The 16,895-nt window shown below is 49.9% G+C and overlaps 1 protein-coding gene across 1 annotated transcript in view; it reads right to left on the reverse strand.

The window, feature by feature from the left end:
* The window catches only part of LOC140430251 (protein kinase C and casein kinase II substrate protein 3-like), a 244,603-nt gene that overhangs the window by 69,093 nt on the left and 158,615 nt on the right, over positions 1 to 16,895 (reverse strand). Inside the window, exon 5 of the mRNA XM_072517678.1 lies at positions 12,035 to 12,135. Within this exon, the coding sequence (XP_072373779.1) occupies positions 12,035 to 12,135 (101 nt within the window). The remainder of the gene's footprint in view (positions 1 to 12,034; positions 12,136 to 16,895) is intronic.

Genomic DNA, 16,895 nt, shown 5'->3' on the forward strand with positions numbered 1-16,895 from the left:
AATCTCCTCTGCACCCTCTCCAGTGCAATCACACCCTTCCTATAGTGTGGTGACCAGAACTGCACACCAAACTCCAGCTGTGGCCTCACCAAAGTCCTGTACAGCTCCAGCATAACCTCCCTGCTCTTATATTCTGTGTCACAACTGAGAAAGGCAAGTTTCCTATTGGTTTCAACGGCCCAGTTAACCTGTCCTGCTGCCTTCAGGATATATGATATGGAGATGCCGGTGTTGGATATATGGCCAATCACCTCAAGATTCCTGTTCCTCGGAGCTTCCTCGTGTCCGGTGCTACGGCACCTGGGCAAGAGCACAGTCAATTCCAGCCCCACGTGCCAACACAAGGAATTAACCTATAATTCTTGTGAAAATACTAGAGTCTTTGGTCCTTGGCTGCCCAATATTACAGCCACCAGGTTTGTAAACGTAAATACAATTACCGTTTATGACAAGAACTATAACAAAATATGCAGTAAATACAACTGGTTAACTATCATTTAACTCCCGACTCCCACTTCAGCTTCCCCACCCTCTATCCACAGACACAGAAGGGGGAGGGGGGAGGAAGGGGTGCAAAACACATAGATACATAGAAGATAGGAGCAGGAAAAGTCCTTTTGGCCCTTCGAGCCTGCTCCGCCATTCATCACGGTCATGGCTGATCATCCATCTCAATAGCCTAATCCTGCTTTCTCCCCAGAACCTTTGATCCCATTCTCTCCAAGTGCTATATCCAGCCGCCTCTTGAATATATTCAAAGTTTTAGCATCAACAACATAGAACATAGAAAAATACAGCACAGAACAGGCCCTTCGGCCCACGATGTTGTGCCGAACCTTTGTCCTACATTAATGATAGATTATCATTGAATTTACAGTGCAGGAGGCCATTCGTCCCATTGAGTCTGCACCGGCTCTTGGAAAGAGCACCCTACCCATAGTCAACACCTCCACCCAACACTAAGGGCAATTTTGGACACTAAGGGCAATTTATCATGGCCAATCCACCTAACCTGCACATCTTTGAACTGTGGGAAGAAACCGGAGCACCCGGAGGAAACCCACGCAGACACGGGGAGGATGTGCAAACTCCACCCAGACAGTGACCCAAGCCGGAATCGAACCTGGGACCCTGGAGCTGTGAAGCAATTGTGCTATCCGCAATGCTACCGTGCTGCCATCAAGAACAAATAAATCTACACCATATCATTTTACCGTAATCCATGTACCTATCCAATAGCTGCTTGAAGGTCCCTAATGTTTCTGACTCAACTACTTCCACAGACAGTGCATTCCATGCCCCCACTACTCTCTGGGTAAAGAACCTACCTGTGACATCCCCCCTATATCTTCCACCATTCACCTTAAATTTATGTCCCCTTGTAATGGTTTGTTCCACCTGGGGAAAAAAGTCTGACTGTCTACTCTATCTATTCCCCTGACCATCTTATAAACCTCTATCAAGTCGCCCCTCATCCTTCTCCGTTCTAATCAGAAAAGGCCTAGCACCCTCAACCTTTCCTCGTAAGACCTACTCTCCATTCCAGGCAACATCCCGGTAAATCTCCTTTGCACCTTTTCCAAAGCTTCCACATCCTTCCTAAAAAGAGGCAACCAGAACTGTACACAGTACTCCAAATGTGGCCTTACCAAAGTTTTGTACAGCTGCATCATCACCTCTTGGCTCTTAAATTCAATCCCTCTATTAATGAGCAGTCAAGGGCATTCAGCCTCTGATCTCCGGGTAAGCGTTCTCCAAGGCGGCCTTCAGGACGCGCGACAACGCAGAACAGAAACTTACAGCCAAGTTCCGCACACATGAGTGCGGCCTCAACCGGGACCTGGGATTCATGTTGCATTACATTCATCCCCCACCATCTGGCCTGCAAAATCCTACCAACTGTCCTGGCTTGATACAATTCACACCTCTTTAACCTGGGGTTACCCCATCTCTGGATCTGTAAAGATTTAGTCACCTGCTAATGGTCACATTCCAAGCATTGTTTGGCATCTTTGAATTTGTCTGTAGATATGTTTCTGGAACATACCTCTTCATTCACCTGAGGAAGGAGCAGCGCTCCGAAAGCTAGTGACATCGAAACAAACCTGTTGGACTTTAACCTGGTGTTGTAAGACTTCGTACTGTGCTCACCACAGTCCAACGCCGGCATCTCCACATCTATTAATGAACTCTAGCACACCATCGGCCTTCTTTACAGCTCTATCCACTTGAGTGGCAACTTTCAAAGATGTATGAACATAGACCCCAAGATCTCTCTGCTCCTCCACATTGCCAAGAACTCTACCGTTAACCCTGTATTCCGCATTCATATTTGTCCTTCCAAAATGGACAACCTCACACTTTTCAGTGTTAAACTCCATCTGCCACTTCTCAGCCCAGCTCTGCATCCTATCTATGTCTCTTTGCAGCCGACAACAGCCCTCCTCACTATCCACAACTCCACCAATCTTCGTATCATCTGCAAATTTACTGCCCCACCCTTCAACTCCCTTATCCAAGTCATTAATGAAAATCACAAACAGCAGAGGACCCAGAACTGATCCCTGCGGTACGCCACTGGTAACTGGGATCCAGGCTGAATATTCGCCATCTACCACCACTCTCTGACTTCTATCGGTTAGCCAGTTTGTTATCCAACTGGCCAAATTTCCCACTATCCCATGCCTCCTTACTTTCTGTAGAAGTCTACCATGGGGAACCTTATCAAATGCCTTACTAAAATCCATGTACACTACATCCACTGCTTTACCTTCATCCACATGCTTGGTCACCTCCTCAAAGAATTCAATAAGACTTGTAAGGCAAGACCTACCCCTCACAAATCCGTGCTGACTATCCCTAATCAAGCAGTGTCTTTCCAGATGCTCAGAAATCCTATCCTTCAGTCCCCTTTCCATGACTTTGCCTACCACCGAAGTAAGACTAACTGGTCTGTAATTCCCAGGGTTATCCCTATTCCTTTTTTTGAACAGGGGCACGACATTCGCCACTCTCCAATCCCCTGGTACCTCCCCTGTTGACAGTGAGGACGAAAAGATAATTGCCAAAGGCTCTGCAATTTCATCTCTTGCTTCCCATAGAATCCTTGGATATATCCCGTCAGGCCCGGGGGAATTGTCTATCCTCAAGTTTTTCAAAATGCCCAACACATCTTCCTTCCTAACAAGTATTTCCTTGACTTACCAGTCTGTTTCACACTGTCCTCTCCAACAATATGGCCCCTCTCATTTGTAAATACAGAAGAAAAGTACTCGTTCAAGACCTCTCCTATCTCTTCAGACTCCATACACAATCTCCCGCTACTGTCCTTGATCGGACCTACCCTCGCTCTAGTCATTCTCATATTTCTCACATATGTGTAAAAGGCCTTGGGGTTTTCCTTGATCCAACCCGCCAAAGATTGTTCATGCCCTCTCTTAGCTCTCCTAATCCCTTTCTTCAGTTCCCTCCTGGCTATCTTGTATCCCTCCAACGCCCTGTCTGAACCTTGTTTCCTCAGCCTTACACAAGTCTCCTTTTTCCTCTTAACAAGACATTCAACCTCTCTTGTCAACCATGGTTCCCTCACTCGACCATCTCTTTCCTGCCTGACAGGGACATACATATCAAGGACATGTAGCACCTGTTGCTTGAACAAGTTCCACATTTCACTTGTGTCCTTCCCTGACAGCCTATGTTCCCAATTTATGCACTTCCATTCTTGTCTGACAACATCGTATTTATCCTTCCCCCAATTGTAAACCTTGCCCTGTTGCATGCACGTATCCCTCTCCATTACTAAAGTGAAAGTCACAGAATTGTGGTCACTATCTCCAAAATGCTCCCCCACTAACAAATCTATCACTTGCCCTGGTTCATTACCAAGTACTAAATCCAATATTGCCCCTCCTCTGGTCGGACAATCTACATACTGTGTTAGAAAAGCTTCCTGGACACATTGCACAAACACCACCACATCCAAACTATTTGATCTAAAGAGTTTCCACTCAATGTTTGGGAAGTTAAAGTCACCCATGACTACTACCCTGAGACTTCTGCACCTTTCCAAAATCTGTTTCCCAATCTGTTCCTCCACATCTCTGCTACTATTGGGGGGCCTATAGAAAACTCCTAACAAGGTGACTGCTCCTTTCCTATTTCTGACTTCAACCCATACTGCCTCAGTAGGCAGATACTCCTCGAACTGCCTTTCTGCAGCTGTTATACTATCTCTAATTAACAATGCCACCCCCCCCCCCCCCCAACCTCTTTTACCACCCTCCCTAATCTTATTGAAACATCTATAACCAGGGACCTCCAACAACCACTTCTGCCCCTCTTCTATCCAAGTTTCCGTGTTGGCCACCACACGTAGTCCCAAATACCGATCCATGCCTTAAGTTCACCCACCTTATTCCTGATGCTTCTTGCATTGAAGTATACACACTTCAACCCATCTCTGTGCCTGCAAGTACTCTCCTTTGTCAGTGTTCCCTTTCCCACTGCCTCATTACACTCTTTGGCGTCCTGAATATCGGCTACCTTAGTTGCTGGACTACAAATCCGGTTCCCATTCCCCTGCCAAATTAGTTTAAACACTCCCGAAGAGTACTAGAAAACCTCCCTCCCAGGATATTGGTGCCCCTCTGGTTCAGATGCAACCCGTCCTGCTTGTACAGGTCCCACCTTCCCCAGAATGCGCTCCAATTATCCAAATACCTGAAGTCCTCCCTCCTACACCATTCCTGCAGCCACGTGTTCAGCTGCACTCTCTCCCTATTCCTAGCCTCGCTATCACGTGGCACCGGCAACAAACCAGAGATGACAACTCTGTCTGTCCTGGCTTTTAACTTGTAGCCTAACTCCCTAAATTCATTTATTACCTCCACACCCCTTTTCCTACCTACGTCGTTGGTACCAATGTGCACCACGACTTCTGGCTGCTCCCCCTCCCCCTTAAGGATCCTTAAGACACGATCCGAGACATCCCTGGCCCTGGCACCCGGGAGGCAACATACCTTCCGGGAATCTCGCTCGCGACCACAGAATCTCCTATCTATTCCCCTAGCCATTGAATCTCCTACAACTATTGCTTTTCTATTCTCCCCCCTTCCCTTCTGAGCCCCAGAGCCAGATTCAGTGCCAGAGACCTGGCTGCTAGGGCCTTCCCCCGGTAGGTCATCCCCCCCCCCAACAGCATCCAAAACGGTATACTTGTTTTGAAGGGGAACGGCCACGAGGGATCCCTGCACTGTCTGCCTGTTTGTTTTTTTCCCCCTGACTGTAACCCAGCTATTCTTGTCCTGTACCTTGGGTGTGGTTACCTCCCTGTAACTCTTCTCTATCACCCCCTCTGCCTCCCGGATGATCCGAAGTTCATCCAGCTTCAGCTCCAGTTCCCTAACACGGTCTTTGAGGAGCTGGAGTTGGGTGCACTTCCCGCAGGTATAATCAGCAGGGACACCGGTGGTATCCCTCACCACCCACATCCTCCAGAAGCATGCAACTGTCCTAGCCTCCATCCCCTCTTACATTACAGAATATAGCTGCCCTGTGGACCAACTGGATCTCCGCCCTCCGACTCTGCTCCCAGTCAGCTGCACTCTCTGTAAACTCCTGGCTCTCTTCTCACTCTTTGCAGAAATGTAGGAAACAAAATGAAAGGAGCACCTTACTCCCTCCTCACCTAACTCCCTCAGTCACCAAACGCTCACTATAGCACTCAAATGCACCAAATTCAGCACTCAGTGCAAACAAAGTCTGCACTGTAGGGGATCACTTTTATACTGTGAATCTAGCCTCTGAAAACTGGCCTAATCCAATTAACTAATTAACAAGCTCCAGCTCCAAATGCCTACAAGTAGAAGCTTTGTTTAAAGCTGATTGAAAATTCACCTTCTTCTAAACCAAACAGCAACTTTTAAGTTAATTAACTAAACTTCCTGTGGTAATGAATTCCACAGGCTCATCACTCTGTGAAGAAATGTCTCCTTATCTCTGTCCGAAATGGTTTACCCTGAATCCTCAGACTGTGACCCCTGGTTCTGGACACACCCATCATTGGTAACATCTTCCCTGCATCTACCCTGTCTAGTCCTGTTACAATTGTATAAGCCTCTGCAAGATCCCCTCATTCTTCTGAACTCCAGCGAGAACAATCCCAACCTAGTCAATCTCTCCTCATATGACAGTCCTGCCATCCCTGGAATCAGTCTGGTACACCTTTGCTGCACTCCCTCGAGAGCAAGTACATCCTTCCTCAGAGAAGGAGACTAAAACTGCACACAATACTCCAAGTGTGGCCTCACCAAGGCCCTGCACAATTGCAGCAACACATCCCTGCTTCTACACTCGAAACCTCTCGCAATGAAGGCCAGCATACCATTCGCCTTCTTTACCGCCTGCTGCACCTGCATGCACAAAAGGTGTGGCAGGTGAGTGCACAAAAGGTGTGGCAGGAGAGCCTTTAGTCACAGAGTGCTGATTGGAACAGAGTGCATCTGAGTTTAGGTGAGTGACTGAGTTCGGATGAGTGGCTGTGTTTTTGTCGGTGTTCGGGTTTATCCTCGAGTTTCTATAAAGAAAATTTTTAAAAGAAATATTTAAATTAATTAACTAGTTGAATATGGCTGGACAGGTGACGTGCTGTTGCTGTATGATGATGGAACTGATGGATCCCATTGAGACCGTCAGTGACCACATCTGCAGCAAGTGTTGGCTGCTCGAGGAACTTCGGCTCAGAATTGATGAGCTGGAGACCGAGCTGCACACACTGCGGCACATCAGGGAGGGGGAACATTACCTGGACGCTTTGTTTCAGGAGGCAGTCACACCCGGTAGAATAAGTACTGTTAATTCGGACAGTGGTCAGGGACAGAGTGGTGTGACTGCAAGGGAGGCAGGTAGGGGGATCCTGAGTTTAGGAGTTGAGAAGCCTCAGCCCTTGACCTTGTCCAACAGGTATGAGGTACTTGCTCCCTGTGTGGATGAGGAAGAGGGCTGTAGGGAGGATGCGTTGACTGACCACTGCACCGTGGTACAGGAAGCCATTCAAGAGGGGGGAGCAAAAAGACAAGTGGTAGTTGTAGGGGATTCTATAATTAGGGGGATTGATGGCATCCTTTGTAAGCCAGATCGAGAGTCCCGCATGGTATGTTGCCTGCCCGGTGCCAGGGTGAGGGACATCTCTGATCGGCTTGAAAGGATTTTGGAGAGGGAGGGGGAGGATGCAGTTGTTGTGGTCCACGTTGGGACTAACAACATAGGTAAGACTAGGAAAGAGGACCTGTTTGGGGATTATCAAACACTAGGGACTAAATTAAAGAGCAGGTCCTCCAGGGTTATAATCTCTGGATTACTACCGAGCCACTTGCCAATTGGCATAGGGTTGAGAAAATTAGAGAAGTTAACACGTTGCTAAAGGAGTGGTGCGGGAAAGAGGGATTCCATTTCATGGGGCATTGGCATCAGTACTGGGGCAGGAGGGACCTGTACCGTTGGGACGGTCTTCACCTGAACCATTCTGGGACCAGTGTTCTAGCGAATAGGATAAATAGGTTGGTCACAAGGACTTTAAACTAGCAAGTTGGGGGGAAGGGAAGTGTAAAGCTATGGACAGTATAATGGTTAATGGAGATCAAGGCAGCAGGTTACGTGACAGGTTATTATGTAGAGATATGGGTTCAAAGACAAGGAAAATTAGGAGAAAGGGTAAGAGGAAAAATAAATTGCGAAAAGTTACTGATCAAGACGTGAAGATTCATAACAAAGACATAAAAAACAGCACAAGTGTACTTTACCTGAATGCTCGTAGTATACGAAATAAGGTAAATGAGTTGATGGCGCAAATCATCGTGAATGACTACTGAAACATGGTTAAAAGATGGTCACGACTGGGAATTAAATATCCAAGGGTATCAGACTATACGAAAGGATAGAATGGACGGTAAGGGCGGTGGTGCAGCTTTGTTGTTTAAGGATGGCATCCGGGTAATAGTAAGGGATGATATTGGTGCTATGGAGGACAAGGTTGAATCAATTTGGGTGGAAATCAGGAATAGTAAGGCGAAAAGGTCACTGATAGGAGTAGTCTATAGGCCACCAAATAGTAACAGGATGGTAGGGCAGGCAATAAGCAAAGAAATAACGGATGCATGTAGAAATGGTACAGCGGTTATCATGGGAGATTTTAATCTGCATACCGATTGGTTTAACCAGGTTGGTAAAGGCAGCCTTGAGGAAGAGTTTATAGAATGTGCCCGGGATAATTTCCTGGAACAGTGTGTAATAGAACCTACAAGGGAACAAGCGGTCCTAGATCTGGTCCTGTGTAATGAGGCAGGATTGATTAATGATCTCATAGTTCGGGATCCTCTTGGAAGGAGCGACCACAATATGGTGGAATTTAAAATACAGTTGGAGGATGACAAGGTAAAATCAAACACTAGTGTTTTATGCTCAAACAAAGGCGATTACAATGGGATGAGAGAAGAACTAGCTAAGGTAGACTGGGAGCAAAGACTTCGTGGTGAAGCAGTTGAGGAACAGTGGAGAACCTTCCGAGCGATCTTTCACAGTGTTCAGAAAAGGTTCATACCGACAAAAAAGAAAGACGGTAGAAAGGGGAAAAATCGACCGTGGATATCTAAGGAGGTGAGGGAGAGTATCAAATTGAAGGAAAAAACATACAAAGTGGCAAAAATTAGTGGGAGACTAGAGGACTGGGAAGTCTTTAGGGGACAACAGAAAGCTACTAAAAAAGCTATAAAGAGTAAGGTAGACTATGAAAGTAAACCGGCTCAGAACATAAAAGCAGATAGTAAAAGCTTCTACAAATATATAAGACAAAAAAGAGTGGCTAAGGTAAATATTGGTCCTTTGGAAGATGAGAAGGGAGATTTAATAATAGGAGACGGGGAAATGGCTGAGGAGCTGAACAGGTTTTTTGGGTCAGTCTTCACAGTGGAGGACACAAATAACATGCCAGTGACTGATGGAAATAAAGATATGATAGGTGAGGACCTTGAGATGATTGTAATCACTAAGGAGGCAGTATTGGGCAAGCTAATGGGGCTAAAGGTAGATAAGTCTCCTGGCCCTGATGGGATGCATCCCAGAGTGTTAAAAGAGATGGCTTGGGAAATTGTAAATGCACTAGTGATAATTTATCAAAATTCACTAGACTCTGGGGTGGTCCCAGAGGATTGGAAAGTAGCAAACGTGCCACCACTGTTTAAAAAAGGAGGTCGGCAGAAAGCGGGTAATTATAGGCCGGTAAGTTTAACTTCGGTTGTAGGGAAAATGCTGGAATCTATCATTAAGGAGGAAATAGCAGGGCACCTGGAGGGAAACTGTCCCATTGGGCAGACGCAGCATGGGTTCACAAAGGGTAGGTCGTGTCTGACTAATTTGGTAGAATTTTTTGAGGCCGTTACCAGTGCAGTAGATAACGGGGAGCCAATGGATGTGGTATATCTGGATTTCCAGAAAGCTTTTGACAAGGTGCCACACAAAAGGTTGCTGCATAAACTAAAGATGCATGGCATTGAGGGTAAAGTGGTAGCATGGGTAGAGGATTGGTTAACTAACAGAAAACAGAGAGTGTGGATAAATGGGTGTTTCTCTGGTTGGCAACCTGTAACTAGTGGGGTCCCTCAAGGATCAGTGTTGGGCCCGCAGTTGTTCACAATTTACATAGACGATTTGGAGTTGGGGACCAAGTGCAATGTGTCAAAGTTTGCAGAGGACACTAAGATGAGTGGTAAAGCAAAAAGTGCAGAGGATACTGGAAGTCTGCAGAAGGATTTGGATAGGTTAGGTGAATGGGCTAGGGTCTGGCAGATAGAATTCAATGTTGCCAAGTGTGAGGCTATCCATTTTGGGAGGAATAACAGCAGAATGGATTATTATTTAAACGGTAAGATGTTAAAACATGCTGCTGTGCAGAGGGACCTGGGTGTGCTGGTGCACGAGTCGCAAAAAGTTGGTGTGCAGGTGCAACAGGTGATTAAGAAGGCTAATCGAGTTTTGTCTTTCATTGCTAGAGGGATGGAGTTCAAGACTAGTGAGGTTATGCTGCAATTGTATCGGGTGTTGGTGAGGCCGCATCTGGAGTAGTGTTCAGTTTTGGTCTCCTTACCTGAGAAAGGACATATTGGAACTGGAGGGACTGCAGAGGAGATTCACTAGGTTGATCCCAGAGTTGAGGGGATTAGATTATGACGAGAGGTTGAGTAGACTGGGATGTTCTCATTGGCGTTTAGAAGGATGCGGGGGGGATCTTATTGAGACATATAAAAGTATGAAGGGAATCGATAGGATAGATGCGGGTCGGGGAAAGCAGAACTAGGGGGCATAGCCTCAAAATAAGGGGAGGTAGATTTAGGACGGAGTGTAGGAGGAACTTCTTCACCCAAAGGGTTGTGAATCTCTGGTATTCCTTGCCCAGTGAAGCAGTTGAGGCTTCTTCTTTAAACGTTTTTAAGAAAAAGATAGATGCCTTTCTAAAGAATAAAGGGATTCAGGGATATAGTGTACGGGCCGGAGAGTGGAGTCCACAAAGATCAGCCATAATCTCATTAAATGGCGGAGCAGGCTCGAGGGGCCAGATGGCCTACTCCTGTTCCTAATTCTTATGTTCTTATGTTTGTCTGCTCAAGTGGCTGCAGTGATGTCAGGGTGTGGGTGGAGCTGGGCTCTGGCTCTGTTTTTTAGTTCCGCTTTGTGGAAAAGCTGGGGTGTGGCTGTGTTTTTTGGTTTCGCTTTAGTGTTGGAGCTGAAGCCAGTCAAAGAAGGTGTAATTTCGATCTCTGTCCATCTAAAGACTATATCTAGATCATTTGGTGAATTCAGAGTGATAACTGCTCTCAGTAGAGAATTTAAACCTGATGTGCTTCTGTAAAAAGGATTTTTGTCTTATGGATTTTATAAAAGGAAAGTTTAAGGATTACTTAAGAGTGTTGTATTCTTTGGGGGGTGTATTTGAATTGATGGTTGCTAAGATGTTCACTGTATGTTTTAAAAAGGTTAACTGAGTTCATAGAATAAACATTGTTTTGCTTTAAAAATTACTTTTAAATTTCTGCTGCACCACACCTGGAGAGTGGGCCGTGTGCTCCCCATACCACAATCTAGTAAAGGTCGTGGGTCAGGTGAACTCCATGGTACACTTTGGGGTTCTCTAAACCCTGGCCAATAACAGGCCTACATTTCTCTTTACCAATCTCTTTCTCTTCACCAATCTCTTTCTCTTCACATATCTATAGAAACTCTTACTGTCAGTCTTTATGTTCCCTGCAAGCTTCCTTTCGTACTGTACTTTCCCCTTCTTAATCGATCGCTTTGCCCTTCTTTGCTGAATTCTAAACTGCTCCCAACCCTCAGACCTATTATTTTTCTTGGCCAATCTGTATGATTCTTCCATGTATCGAATACTATTTCTAATTTCCTTTGTAAGCCATGGATTGGCCCTTTTACCCCCTTTACCTTTGTGCCAGACAGGAATGAACAGTTGCTGTAGTTCCTCGATAAGGTTGAAAGCCAAAAGATAAGAGTCTTTGCTTCAGATTGTGTTTTGTTATCAGCCTTGCATAAATCCCGTCCTTCAGTTCAAGGCTTTTACTGTGGATTCTTTCAGATATCCGGTTTTAGAAATAAACATTCACAGAGTCTGGTTGAAAAACTAGGTCCTTGACTTTGTCTGCAGCCCGTGATGACTTTCCTGTATACCGATTCACATCAAACTTTGCTTTCACTTCGCTGTTTGTCTTCAGGTCTCTGTAGTCTCAGGAGAACACATCCAGAGGCTTTCTGGAGAATCAGCCCTCGCAGTGGCTTTCTGGAGAGAGTTAGCTGGATTTTTCTGGAGAGTTAGCAGAGTAATGTCTGCTTCTTGCTGTCAGAATCAAAACTGAAACCAAACTGGAACCTCAGGAGTCTGAAAAGCCTTCCAGTGGAATAATATCCAATCACCACCTGTTAGCAGGCAGAGCACAGCCCAATCTTTGGCCACCAGCCAATCAAACCAAGTCCGAACCCATTTCTCGGTCACTGGTGCCGTCCAGTCTGCAATCTCCAGTTTCAACCAGCACAGCTTTCCAGACTTTTCCTGCTGGATTGAAATGTTCAGGCTGCTTGCTTTCAAGTGAGATGTCCATTAATGATCCATGGATCAAAGTGAAACAGCAAAAATAATCAGAGGAAATGAGGGGACAAACAGGAAGGAGCCTAATACATGCCATCAAGTACTCTTGTCTTTTTGCTCCTTCCAAAGTGCATCACCTCACACTTTTCAGTGTTAAATTCCATCTGCACTATTCCATCCCAACTAACCAATCCATCTACAACTTCCCTGTCAACCACCCAGCAAATCGGTGTGTCACCTGCAAATTTATTTATCATTCCCCCACATTCTAATCCATATCATTTACAGAGATCACAATAAGGAGCCTAGCACTAATCCCCCTGGTATGCCACTGGACACAAGTCTTCAATCACACAATCAGCCTTCTACCACCACCTATCACTGAGCCAATTTTGGTTCCAACTTGCCAAGTTACCCTGGATCCCATGCACTTTTACTTTCTTTATCTGTCTCCCATGTGGGACCTTGTCAAAGGCTTTGCTGAAATCCATGTAAACTACATCAACTGCACTACCCTCATCTCCACACCTGATCACCCAGTGTGCACAAATCAAAACCCAACACTGTTTCTTCCACCACGATATCGCTCTCCCACATCCTGGCAGCCCCTCAGATAGAGTATTGATATAGTTTTAGGTGCTAGTTGAATGCATATGGCTGAGAGGTAAAATTATTGAAGTGTCTTGACTGTGGGAATCCAGTCATTGTTTCACATAATGAATTATCCATTGTATTTCAGTGTATTCAGCACTAAGATTGTTCCTGGTCTAATCAACTAATCAGTTACTGCAAGGTCTCTGGGCCGAACTGTGTAACATGGAACGTGTGAGAACAATATCCAATAATCTTCTGAGATTGTGCACACAGACGCTAAGCTAGGTTTGATAGGCACCGGTCAATCTTAAAGTGATGTCCAATGTTGGAGTAATAAATCATCCTCGAAGTAACAGACACTCATTTGAACAAACCAAGAGGTCTCAGCTGAGAATTAGAAACCAATGAGAGTAAATGAGGGGTTAAACCAGAAATAAGAATTTCCGCAAAAGATCTTGTGGTCGAGGGCTTTGTTCCAGAATTCTTGAATCAGCTAGTGTTTGACCTGATGTATTGTTTGATATTTTGTTTTTACGTTTTGATTAAGATCTTATTCAAATGTACAGCAATAAAGGGGTATTTTTGACACCTCCAATCAACCAGACTATCGACTCTTATTAGAAGGTAAAATTAGTCCCAACTCCCTCCCTCACCTCCCAGCAGCCCCTCCTCCAGCCGTCCCAAGGCAGGCTCAGCCACCCTCTCCTGGCAGAAAGCCCCCAACTGACAAACCGCAGCCCCCACACAGCCAAACCAACAGAACAGCCCCCCCTGACAGGTACTCTCCTCCCCCCCCCCTTCCAAGCAGGTCATGCCCCCTCCTCCTCCCACAGCGGGCGCCCCCTCCTCCTCACACAGCGGGGCACCCTCCTCCTCCCACAGCGGCCCCCCCTCCTCCTCCCACAGCGGCCCCCCCTCCTCCTCCCACAGCGGCCCCCCCCTCCTCCCACAGAGGCCCCCCCTCCTCCTCCCACAGCCGCCCCCCCTCCTCCTCCCACAGCCGCCCCCCCTCCTCCTCCCACAGCCGCCCCCCCTCCTCCTCCCACAGCCGCCCCCCCTCCTCCTCCCACAGCCGCCCCCCCTCCTCCTCCCACAGCCGCCCCCCCCTCCTCCTCCCACAGCCGCCCCCCCCTCCTCCTCCCACAGCCGCCCCCCCCTCCTCCTCCCACAGCCGCCCCCCCTCCTCCTCCCACAGCCGCCCCCCTCCTCCTCCCACAGCGCCCCCCTCCTCCTCCCACAGCGCCCCCCCTCCCCCTCCCACAGCGCCCCCCTCCCCTCCCACAGCGCCCCCCCTCCCCCTCCCACAGCGCCCCCCCTCCTCCTCCCACAGCGCCCCCCCTCCTCCTCCCACAGCGCCCCCCCTCCTCCTCCCACAGCCCCCCCTCCTCCTCCCACAGCCGCCCCACCTCCTCCTCCCACAGCGCCCCCCCTCCTCCTCCCACAGCCCCCCCCTCCTCCTCCCACAGCCGCCCCACCTCCTCCTCCCACAGCCGCCCCACCTCCTCCTCCTCCCACAGCCGCCCCCCACCTCCTCCCACAGCACCCCCCCGCTCCTCCTCCCCCTCCCATAGCGCCCCCATCATCCTCCCACAGCGCCCGCCCTCCTCCACCTCCCCCAGCGGCCCCCCTCCTCCACCTCCCCCAGCGGCCCCCCCTCCTCCACCTCCCCCAGCGGCCCCCCTCCTCCACCTCCCCCAGCGGCACCCCTCCTCCTCCTCCCCCAGTGGCCCCCCTCCTCCTCCCACAGCGGCACCCCTCCTCCACCTCCCCCCTCCTCCACCAGCTCCCCCCCTCCTCCACCTCCCCCAGCGGCCCCTCTCCTCCAACTCCCCCAGCGGCTCCCCTCCTCCAACTCCCCCAGCCCCCCCCACCTCCTCCCACAGCGCCCCCCACCTCCTTCTCACGCAGTGCCCCCTCACCTCCTCCTCCTCCCACAGCGCCCCCCCATCTCCTCCCACAGCGCCCCCCTTCCTCCTCCTCCCACAGCGCCCCCCTTCCTCCTCCTCCCACATCCCCCCCCGCTCCTCCTCCCCCTCCCATAGCACCCCCATCATCCTCCCACAGCGCCCCCCATTTCCTCCCACAGCGCTCCCCCTCCTCCTCCTCCTCACGCAGTGCCCCCTCACCTCCTGCTCCTCCCACAGCGCCCCCCCACCTCCTCCTCCTCCCACAGCGCCCCCCCACCTCCTCCTCCCACAGCATCTCCCTCCTCCTCCCACAGCCCCCCCCGCTCCTCCTCCCCCAGCGGCCCCCCTCCTCCACCTCCCCCAGCGGCCCCCCCTCCTCCACCTCCCCCAGCGGCCCCCCTCCTCCACCTCCCCCAGCGGCCCCCCTCCTCCAACTCCCCCAGCGGCTCCCCTCCTCCAACTCACCCAGTGGCCCCCCTCCTCCAACTCACCCAGTGGCCCCCCTCCTACACCTCCCCCAGCGGCCCCCCTCCTCCACCTCCCCCAGCGGCCCCCCTCCTCCACCTCCCCCAGCGGCACCTCTCCTCCAACTCCCCCAGCGGCTCCCCTCCTCCACCTCCCCCAGCGGCCCCCCTCCAAAAGATGGCGTCGGAAGGAGGCAGTTTAATATGGGGCCCTGACCAACAAGAGTTCCTGCGGCGTTGCGTAGATGAACTCAAAAAGGAGATGAAGAAGGAGCTGTTGGCCCCGATATTACAAGCGATTGAGGGGCTAAAGGAGGAGCAAAAGACCCAGGAACAGGAGCTTCGGGTCGTGAGGCAAAGGCCGCTGAAATGAGGACGACATACAGGGCCTGGTGGTGAAAACGGAGATCCACGAGGCACAACACAAAAGATGTGTGGAAAGGCTGGAGGTGCTGGAGAATAATGCGAGGAGGAAGAACCTAAGGATTCTTGGTCTTCCCGAAGGTGCAGAAGGGGCGGACGTCGGGGCATATGTGAGCACGATGCTGCACTCGTTAATGGGATCGGAGGCCCCGACAGGTCCGCTGGAGGTGGAGGGAGCCTATCGGGTTATGGCGCGAAGACCGAGGGCTGGAGAAATTCCTCGAGCAATAGTGGTGAGATTTCTCCGATACAAGGACAGAGAGATGGTCCTCAGATGGGCAAAGAAAACTCGGAGCAGTAGGTGGGAGAATGCGGTGATCCACGTATATCAAGATTGGAGTGCGGAGGTGGCGAGAAGGAGGGCAAGCTTTAATCGGGCCAAGGCGGTGTTGCATAAAAGGAAGGTCAAATTCGGAATGCTGCAACCGGCAAGACTGTGGGTCACACATCTAGGGAAACACCACTACTTCGAAACGGCAGACGAGGTGTGGACATTTATTGTCGAGGAGAAGCTGGAGTGAGCGGGCCAGAAAAAGAACGCTTGGGACAAAAGTGGGGGGGGGGGGGTGAATTTGTGGGATGAAGGGGGGAAAAGGGGGAAGAAAGGACTTCCCAAGTTGTTAAACCTGCGACCCTGTAACTTCTCTCTCTTCCCCATGTCGTGGGGGAGGGGGTGAGGGAGGATGAGGAGCTGAGGGCACCGGCCATTGGGGGCGGGGCCAAAAGGGAAGCGCGGGCTTTGTTCCCGCGCTATGGTAATCATGGCGGGAACAGGGAAGCAGAAAGGAGGGCCTCGCACAGTGTGAGCCGAGGTCACGGGGGGAAGCCGAGGTTGGCCAGAGTTTGCTGACTTCTGGGAGCAACATGAGGGGGTCCAATTACGCTAGCTTGGGATCTAGCGGGGGGGGGGTTAACTGGGTTGCTGCTGCTGGGGAGAAGGGGGAGCTGGTATGGGAGGGGGGGTTCAGGGCGGGGGGGGCGCCGCCTGGGGGGGATACAGCTACGTGGGAACTGGGCGAGGAGCTGGATTGAAAAAGGAAATGGCTAGTCGTCAAGGGGGGGGGGGGGGGGGGGGGGTAAAGAGCCCCCCAACCCGGTTGATCACGTGGAATGTGAGAGGGCTGAACGGGCCGATTAAGAGGGCATGGGTACTCGCACACCTAAAGAAACTTAAGGCAGATGTGGTTATGCTTCAGGAGACGCATCTGAAGCTGATAGACCAGGTTAGACTTCGCAAAGGATGGGTGGGGCAGGTGTTTCATTCGGGGCTAGATGCAAAAAACAGGGGGGTGGCCATACTAGTGAGGAAGCGGGTAATGTTTGAGGCAAAGACTATAGTGGCAGATAGTGGGGGCAGATACGTGA

The sequence above is a fragment of the Scyliorhinus torazame genome, chromosome 10 (genome assembly GCF_047496885.1).
Source record: "Scyliorhinus torazame isolate Kashiwa2021f chromosome 10, sScyTor2.1, whole genome shotgun sequence".
NCBI classification, from domain to species: Eukaryota; Metazoa; Chordata; class Chondrichthyes; order Carcharhiniformes; family Scyliorhinidae; genus Scyliorhinus; species Scyliorhinus torazame.